General features: G+C 58.6%; 1 protein-coding gene across 1 annotated transcript; it reads left to right on the forward strand.

Moving 5' to 3' along the window:
- Positions 1-5,181: 5,181 nt before the first annotated feature.
- Positions 5,182-8,143, forward strand: IUM83_03703 (reverse transcriptase; the record flags this gene model as incomplete). The annotated part of the gene is made up of 2 exons (XM_067927731.1): positions 5,182-5,674; positions 6,762-8,143. 2 exons carry the CDS (start codon positions 5,182-5,184, stop codon positions 8,141-8,143), a joined length of 1,875 nt encoding a protein of 624 aa, XP_067795486.1.
- Positions 8,144-8,830: the final 687 nt, after the last annotated feature.

Raw genomic sequence — 8,830 nt, forward strand, 5'->3', positions numbered from 1 at the left:
CTAGCTCGCGCTGCAAGGACTCCATCATGGCCGCCACGCGCTGTGCTTCTTCGGCCTGACACGCCTCCGTCTGGGCACGGTACTGTGCCAGGAGTGCGTCCGCAAGCTCGCGTTCCAGACGCGCGGCTTCCAGTCGAGCGGCTTCCCGGGTCTCCGCCTCGCGGCGTGTCCGAGTGTCGTCGGCCGGACTCCGAGTGGACTCCACCTTCGCAGGTGGGTCCCGAGTCGGTGGTCCGAACCTCCGAGCGACTTCCAAGTCCAACTTGGTGTTCAGCTTCTCGAGCGCGGAGTCCTGGTGCTTTTCCATCCGGGCGACCGCCTCCTGCACCTGGAACATGGCGTTCAAGGCGACTTGCGTGCTTCCAGAACTGGCTGAAGCATGTGATCGTCCCGAATGGTACGAACGTTTGGACGGGGAGCGTCGACTAGGCCTGCGGCGTCGGCTATCATCGTCGCTGCTGGAGCTTTCGGATGGCGACGGACTTCGGCGCTTGGAGCGACGTCGGAATGCCTTCAACCTCCGTCCCCGGGCGTGCGATCGTTCGGACTCCGACATAACGACATCGTCCTGATCCACGCGCACCGAGTTCGGAGGGAGAGCTTCCTGGGTTACGTACATGGCCATCACAGATTCGACCGGAGCCACGTCACCAAGCGCCTGGGCAGTCATCGCCATCGGAACGGCCGGCATATGTGATCCAGCGTCCCGACCTCAGCTCAGTCCCGAAGACCCGGACGAGCTGTCCCTCGAGGTTCGCGATCCGGACGTGGCGCTAGCAAGCGACTCGTCCGAGCCACCTGACGTCCCGAAGAGGCTTGACGATGCTCGAGACTCCGACTTCACCGAGGCATCCGGACCGGACGTCACACTGCCAGGTCGAGCGCCTTCCAGACTTCGGAAAGCAGACGACGACACAGACTGCGGAGACTCAGGCGTCGGGATGGACGACGGAGGTGCGAGCGCCGGCACACGTTGGACGCGCTTAGGTCCAGGCTCACTCACCGCGGGGATCCTTGGACTTCGCGGCGCCTGAAGTCCAGACACCTTGAGCATCTGGATGTAGCCGCGTCCCAGCAACTCGACTTCGTGGTCGGTCGCCTCCGCGTCAAGCTTCGGTGCAGCCAAGTCTGGACGCGGTCGTTCGGGGCGAACCGTCTGCGCTTGGACTTCGGACGCCTTGGTCACCAGCTGCTTCAGCTCGGCCATCTCGATGGACAGCAGCAGGAGCATCTCTTCGACGACGTGGCGGACCAAGTCCGGGTGCGCCTTGTTAGCTCGTGTCCGGAACCAGCCAGGAACCAAATTCAGAAAACTGAAGCCGGACTCGAACAGTTGCGTCTGAAGGACCGCAACACACTCGCGTGGGGAGAAGAGTCCAACCGGAATCGTCGCAGCCGTCCGGTCTCGGGTGACTCCAAACGTCCGACGTGTCAGCTCCATATCGGCGATCCAAGCGTCCGCCTCCACGGCCATCGACGTCCGCTTCCGTAAGTACTCAGAGGTAGTCAGGATAGCAGACATGTAAGCCGTTGAATCCAAATGAGCTTGAGGCCATTCATACTTGATGTTCGGAGGAACACTTCTTTCGGAGACGTCCCTCTCCCATCGTCGCACTTGGTCAGCCACATATGCTTTCACTTGAACTTCCGATGGAGACACCGGTGTCGATCGGACTTGAGTCGGCGTCCGGGCAGAAGACTTCGGCGAAGACACTTCCGTGTCCTCGAGCACTTGGTCCCATCGTCGCACTTGGTCAGCCACATACGCTTTCACCTGAACTTCCGATGGAGACACCGGTGTCGATCGGACTTGAGTCGGCGGTCGGGCAGAAGCCGTTGCGGAGGACTTCGGCGAAGACACTTCCGTGTCCTCGAGCACTTGGTCTTCCTGAACCGTAGACAGGTGGGCTTCCTTCTTGACCGCCTGTTCGACCTTCACCAGCTGCACTTCGTCGTCCGGCTCGGAGTCAACTTCGACAACTTCGACGTCGTCAGCTGGACCTTCCAAAGGCTTCTTCGTCCCAACGTATTGGACTTCGTCGTCGACGTCCGAAGTCTCGACCTCATGTTCCAGTTGGGGGGAGTCCAAAACTCGACCACCCACCGGGGACTCAATCATATCGGCGTCTCCCGCAGACGCCTTGGCGGACATGTCCGGAGCGGACTTGTCCTCGTCATCCGGACCCAGCTTCGAGTCCGCCGACATGGAAGTGTCAGCATCTCCCGGAGCCGTCTCCTGGTCGCCGTCCTTGGACACTTGGTGCGCGTCTGGAACAGCGGGTCCAGAAGTCGTCTCGCCTGGAGCCGACGCTTCCATCGCTTCCTTGGCAGCCTTGCGTTTTACCGCGTTGGCCTTCCGGGCGTCACGTTCGACGTCTTCCAGAGGTCGATGCGGCTCGACTCCCAAGTTCGCGACTCGGCGCGACTGCCGGCTTGGTTCAGACTCCGCCGACTGCCGTCGCCCTTCCTTCTTCCTGCTTCCACTTCCAGCCATATCAACCACGGTTAGAAGATCGTTAGCAGTCAACACCCTAGATCTCAATCAATATAATATAAAAAACAACTCGGTGAAATTCCACGGACTACCAAATCCGGGCACGCGCACCAGCTGTGGCGAGGCGGGTGAGCGCCTTTGCCGCCCAGGTGTATAGCACGATGCCACGGGGCCGCCCGTCCGGAGAATTACTCCTCCTTACGGATCTTCCCAATGGGGTCAGACTCCGATAGCAGCACTAGGTGCTCCAAACGGAGGTGGCGTGTGACCTTGTGAATCCCTGTAGGTGTCGTTTATCTTCGATAGAACGAACTTCACCTGGTGAGTTGTCTTCACAATGATAAGGTCTTGAGTGTAGAGCGCTTACGTTACTTCAAACGTAGGTCTCCACGACTGGGGTTGAGATCACAAGCAGATCCTTCCAGCCAAACCTTCAAAATCAGAGAGTTAATATGCAAATATACAAATATACAGCCGCTACTTATTCTTTGGGGGGCCCTTGAGCGGGGGGCCCGTACACCGGTCTACTGGAGTTTCTTCCGGACCACCGGTCGAGTCCGAAAGCACCCTTTACTCACGCGCACCAGCTCCCGCAAGGAGATAATTAGCTCCAGGCGGAAGACTTTCCAAACGTTCAACTCCCAAAAAGGAGAGCAACCTCCGGTCAGACAATATACAATCCTATCACACAGTAGTCAATCAATCGGATCTAGGGGTGACTACACACAACCTCCTAGAAACGCAGTTAATATGAAATGGGACCTTCGAACGAAGGACCAACAACTGGAATATGAAATAGGACAGGTCACCTCGGAGCGCGCGTCGCCCGATCACCGCCTAACTTGGTCTTAGCCTTTGGGAGAGTTCCCCGGCGGTATTCGCGGTCACGACGCGTCCAAACGCAGGTCTTGTAGCTTAGGACCGCCGGCAGGGTTAATCCCTCCGGTCGAGGCTTGTTCCTCTCGCTTACTTGACAGCACACCTCGTCCCTGGGGACGGGGAAGCACTTTGCGCCCTTCTTGGCAAATTGAACTCTCTGATTATCTTTTCTTAGGCTTCTCTATCTACTGTTCTATCTAGAATCAGCTCTTTTATCTTGGTTTCACTATAGTCGGGGCGTGGCGTAATCACGTCGCATGTCGAGCAGGTCATGGATAGGGCAGGAATCTGGTCGGTGCATAACATATCATGGTCGGTCGTCTTGGTCGGTCGTTAACATCTTGGTCGGAGTATACTTGAAACTTGGAAGGCCTTTCTGGGTACAAATCAGGCTGGGACAGGGCGCGACCGGTCGCCCATCGAAGATCTTCGTCTGGAGCCTGGTGTCTGGAATCCTGCGTCCGGAGTCCGGAGACCAATGAGTCTGGAGTTTGACTTGACTTTACTATGGCGGGAGTCTGGACGATCTTGAGCAATCTTCTTCGGCTCTCTGTCTGGACTTGCTTGAGCCTTCTTCTCGCTTGTGTCTTCGCTCTTCTCTTGTGCTCTTCCGTCGCATGTCTTACGGGCCTGTCGCTGGCCGGGTCACTGAACAGAGACTTGGGCAATTTTTCTGGAGCCGCTTCGTGTCAAAACCCTGTCATGTCGCTGTTCAAGCACAATGCCGCTGTCTTCGACTGCACGTTGTGCACGTTCAGTGCCCGCGAGATCGCCGAACTTCGACGCCACCGCCGCTCACTCCATTGTCATCAGTCATTCGTTGACTATTCCCTGCCCGACTGCAGCTGTGCCGAGCTTTTTACCGTCCGGTCGGCTGCCACTCACCATGTCACTGGTGAGCAGTGCAGACGACCCCAAAAAACTGCTGGAGAGGTCAACAATACACGGAACGCAACGTTTGGAGGTACGGCATCAAGCCCAACTCCAGCGTCTGACGGGCCACCTGCCTTGGCGGTAGCCCCAGCAGTGCCAGTGCCCCCCCCCCCCCCCCCCCCCATCCCACTGCTCCTCCGCTGGCGGTAAGCGTCGCCGACTCAACCCCGAAGATGCCCCAAGCATCCTCTCACGAACCAGTGAGCGCGACACTGACCGTACCCTGCCGTTCTCGGCTCGGCCGGTTCCCTCACCGAGTGCACGTGCGGCTCGCCGTACCCTGTCCTCCCGATGGGGACCTCGTCAGCCCCCCCCCCCCCCCCCCCCCCCCCCCCCCCCCCCTGCGCGCCTGTGTTCCAGCCCCACGCGAGATCATCCCCGACACGCCAACGAACGGATGGGTCGACGTCAGCGAGACGACCGTTGGGCGATCCCATTCCCAGCCACTCAAGTCCCCACCTGTACAACCTCGCGAGAGAACTCGGTGGGAGCCACGCCACGAACGGCCAGTATCACCCACGCCCACGGCTGACTGGGTAGCTGTCGAACCCAGCGGTCAGACAACAACACCCTTGGCGGCGGTCGCGGTAGCACCAGCCCCTCCGACGAACCCCACGGGAACGGCACCGCCACCGCCTGTAGACCCAGCCACTACGATGCGCCCTCCTGCTCATCTACCTTTGCCTACAGCAGCGCGGAATTGTCCGCCAGTGTCGCCAGGGGCTATCTCGACGGGAACTCCCCCGCAGCAGCCATCGAATCCGCCACCGAAGCCAACTGCGGGGACCGCTCGGGCGACCCCTCCTCCCCGACCGCCACGGCCGGCGGCGTCCTCCCGCCACCCCTGCGCACTACAACCTGTGACGTGGCGCGACTTGGCGTGGCTGCAGCCACAGCTACCCAAGGCCGTAGTCGCGGAGGATGCTGGGTCGTCCCATACCACCCTGCCGGACCCTGCTGTTATCGTGACCATCTCCACCAGCGGTGACGAGAGCGACCCAGAGCACGAAGTCAGTCCGTCCCCGATGGAAGTGGACTTCGCCGCCTCTTCCCCCACCACCGAGGAGCCCGAACGCACCCAGCAAGCGCCAGTGCAGCGTCGACACCGAGACCGGCATCGTCAAGTCACCCCTGCTGGCGCCGACGAGGGAACCCCCGACACACCCACCCTGACAACGAGTACGACTTCATCGGGTGTCTGGCTCCTTCGGTTTGATGGTGCGTGCCGTGACAACCCCGGTCTAGGTGGTGCCGGAGCCATTCTATACTCGCCGACGGGTGAGGTGCTCTGGAAGTGTGCCCACTACATCCACGGCAATACCACCAACAACATCGCGGAGTATACAGGTCTTCTCGCCGGTGTCGAGGGTGCGCTGCACCATGGTGTCGCTCGACTACGCATCGAAGGGAAGGGGACAGTACCCTGGTTATTAACCAGGTGCAGCGGCGATTCGGCTGTCGCAGCAAACCATTGCTCAGGCTAAGGCGCACGGTACTACACAAATTGGCTTCCTTCGCTAGCTACTCGTTACACCATATCGACAGGACTCTGAACAAGGACGCGGATGGGCTGGCTAACACTGCCCTTAGCGCCCGTGGTACACGTACAGTTTGCACGAACCACCCCCGCAATAATGCAGCCAGCTGCTGGGCACCTGGATCGATGACACTTCCCATAGGACCAGCCCACGACACACTTGCACCCGAGAGCAGGCCACCCACAACTTCTACCCGTATGAGCGACGAGACTGCTGACATTGCATGTCGGGATGGCGGTGAAGTGTACCCTACTGTCGATCTAGCATCCGGTGGTATGCCGGTACGCCGTGCTGTCCTTCGTCTCCGCCAGCTGAGCACGGCTGAACAGGAAACGGTCGTGACTCGCCAACAGCGCCGCCGGCCGGCGGAAAATCGGCGGCCTCGACTACTCGGTGCCCCATCACGAAGGAAGCCCTCGAGCTGTTCTTTACTGGGGTTAACACTGAGCGCACCAGCTTTTAGGCAGGAGCGCCGATCGGGCGTGACTTCCGAGCGGCGCTAGAAGCACTGCCAGCAGTAACGGAGCTGAACGACATTTTTGATCGCGACATCACCTTAGACGAGGTGGAGGAGCAGTTGAACCACGTTGCCGCCGCCTCTTCCCCTGGCCTTGACGGCGTGGGTTACGCGATCTTCAAGCAATTTGCACCTCAATTACTGTCTGTCTTGCTGGCTGCGTTTAAGTTTTGTTGGCGACATCGCCGGGTGCCCCGCTACTGGAAGCTGGGCGTCTTGCGACTGCTGCCAAAAAAAGGTGATCCAATGCGCCCCGGGAATTGGCGTCCTATCTGTCTACAACAGGCAATCTACAAACTGTACGCAGGAGTCCTGGCCCAGCGCTTTACGCGCTGGATGGAAACGTACGGACGCCATACCGACGCCCCGAAAGGATTTCGTGCGTTCACTGGTTGCGCAGATCACAACGACATCGCCGCTGCTCTGACCGACAACGCCAAACGGAAGCGTAAGGCACTGTATGCCGTGTGGTACGACCTCCAGAATACTTTTGGGAGCGTTCCTCATGCCATGATCTGGTTCGTGCTAGAGAAACTGGGGGTGGCATCGTCCTTCATTAGCCGCTGCAAAGATCACTATTCTGATGCGGCCTTCATTATATCGAACGCAAAGGACGGTAGCACTGCGCCAATCGGACAGCACATCGGCGTCTTTCAAGGCTGTCCACTCAGCCTTCATCTTTTCACGGCCGTCCTCATTCCGTTGTTGCTAGCGCTGCAAGGACTCCCGGAGGTCGGTGTCCAACTGTCCAAGGACGACACACCGAGCGTCACTGCGTATGCAGATGACCTCAAAGTGTTCAGCAGCAGTAGAGTGGGGACCAAGAACCAGCACAATCTTATGCAGCGTTTCCTGAAATGGAGCGGGATGCGCGCTAACCCCGCCAAGTGCAGCTCACTCGGCGTGGTGCCTGCTGTCAACACGGTCCTCAAGCCCGATAACATTAAGCTGCACATCAACGGAGAGGAAATCCCGTCGATCTCGATGAGTCAAAGCGACGAGTATTTAGGCATCGGCGATGGTATTAACCATGAACAGCGCCGCATGGAGGTGGTGCCGTTGTTGACGATGGTGAAACGCCAGGCCCCGGCGCTCTTCACATCCGGTCTCGCTCCCTGGCAAGTGCTCAAGGCGTATAAGGTGTATCTCCTACCTCGACTCGAATACAGCATGCGGTTCCAGCGTCCTTTGAGCAGCCAGTTCGACGGACTCGACAAACACATCCAGCGAGGTTTCCGTCACCTGCTTCGACTCCCCGCCGACGCCAACTATGAGTTTCTTTACTCGCCGACATCGTGCGGCGGATTAGGGCTGTTACCACTAGCGGAAATGCACGCGGCGATCCGAGTTGCCTACGGCTGGAAGCTGCTACACTCCCAAGATGCCCAAGTGCAACGCGTCGCCCGGGCTCAACTTGGCTTGGTAGTGCGGAAACGCCACAATATTGACGAACCCTACTGGAAAGGAAAAGAGGACATGATGCTGCAACTCTTTCTGAACAACAAGCTAGCCGAGTCTCCGTACGCGCGGAAGAAACCGCATCACAGTGATATATCCTCGCTGTGGTCGGATATTCAAGAGCACGTGCACACCTACGCCCTATCCTTTGAGACGGCACCTGAGACGACAACCGACACGGTGACATCGGGCCCACAAGCAGTGCCCCAGGGGGCGCTACACCTCCGTGTTCCTCACTTCAAAGACTGGCTAGGCCGCAAAACCGTGCTCCGCCACCTCAAGCTGCACCTCAAACTAAAGCATAGGACCACTGGAAAGCCATGAAAAAGCAGGGTTGCACGGTTCCGGTGCACGGCGGTCGGGGAAGCACGTTCATCACCAACCCAAGTCGCCTTTGGGACATCGACTACACGTTCGTGATGAAGGCACGGTTGGACGTCGTGGATACTAATGCAGTGCTAAAGCGCAGAACGCTGAGGAGCCATGGCAGCTGCCGGTACCCGAGCTGCAACCATGTCGAGACACTGAACCATGTGCTCGAACACTGCCCCGGCACACAAGACATTATTCGGAATGGTCATGCGACGATGCGCTGAAAATTATTGCTAAAGAGCTGGAGGCCCGGGTGACGGACTCCAACGGACGCCTACAACTGCGAATTAATCAAACAGTCCCTGGATTTAGTGGCCCCGCTCTTCGCCCTGACATCCAGCTCTACGACAAGGAAATGTGAGGAAGTATCCAAAACGTTTAACAGATAACCTATCTGTTAAATTCACAAGTGGCTTGCAGCCACTTGTACGTGTAACCCCGTTACAGGAGGCCACCTCCGCGAGCTGGGCTACTTTGCCGCCCTCCGGACCACTCCGACGTTTGGACATTTTCGTCCGCCTTGCTACGCGTGGTCTCATCGCAACCTATCAGTTCGGGAGTAAATTCCTCTATGAGAGATTGGGATGAGAGGGACGGCTGACACGAAGCGGCTCCAGAAAATTTGCCCAAGTCTCTGTT

The sequence above is a fragment of the Phytophthora cinnamomi genome (assembly GCF_018691715.1).
Source record: "Phytophthora cinnamomi strain GKB4 chromosome Unknown Contig21, whole genome shotgun sequence".
NCBI classification, from domain to species: Eukaryota; Oomycota; class Peronosporomycetes; order Peronosporales; family Peronosporaceae; genus Phytophthora; species Phytophthora cinnamomi.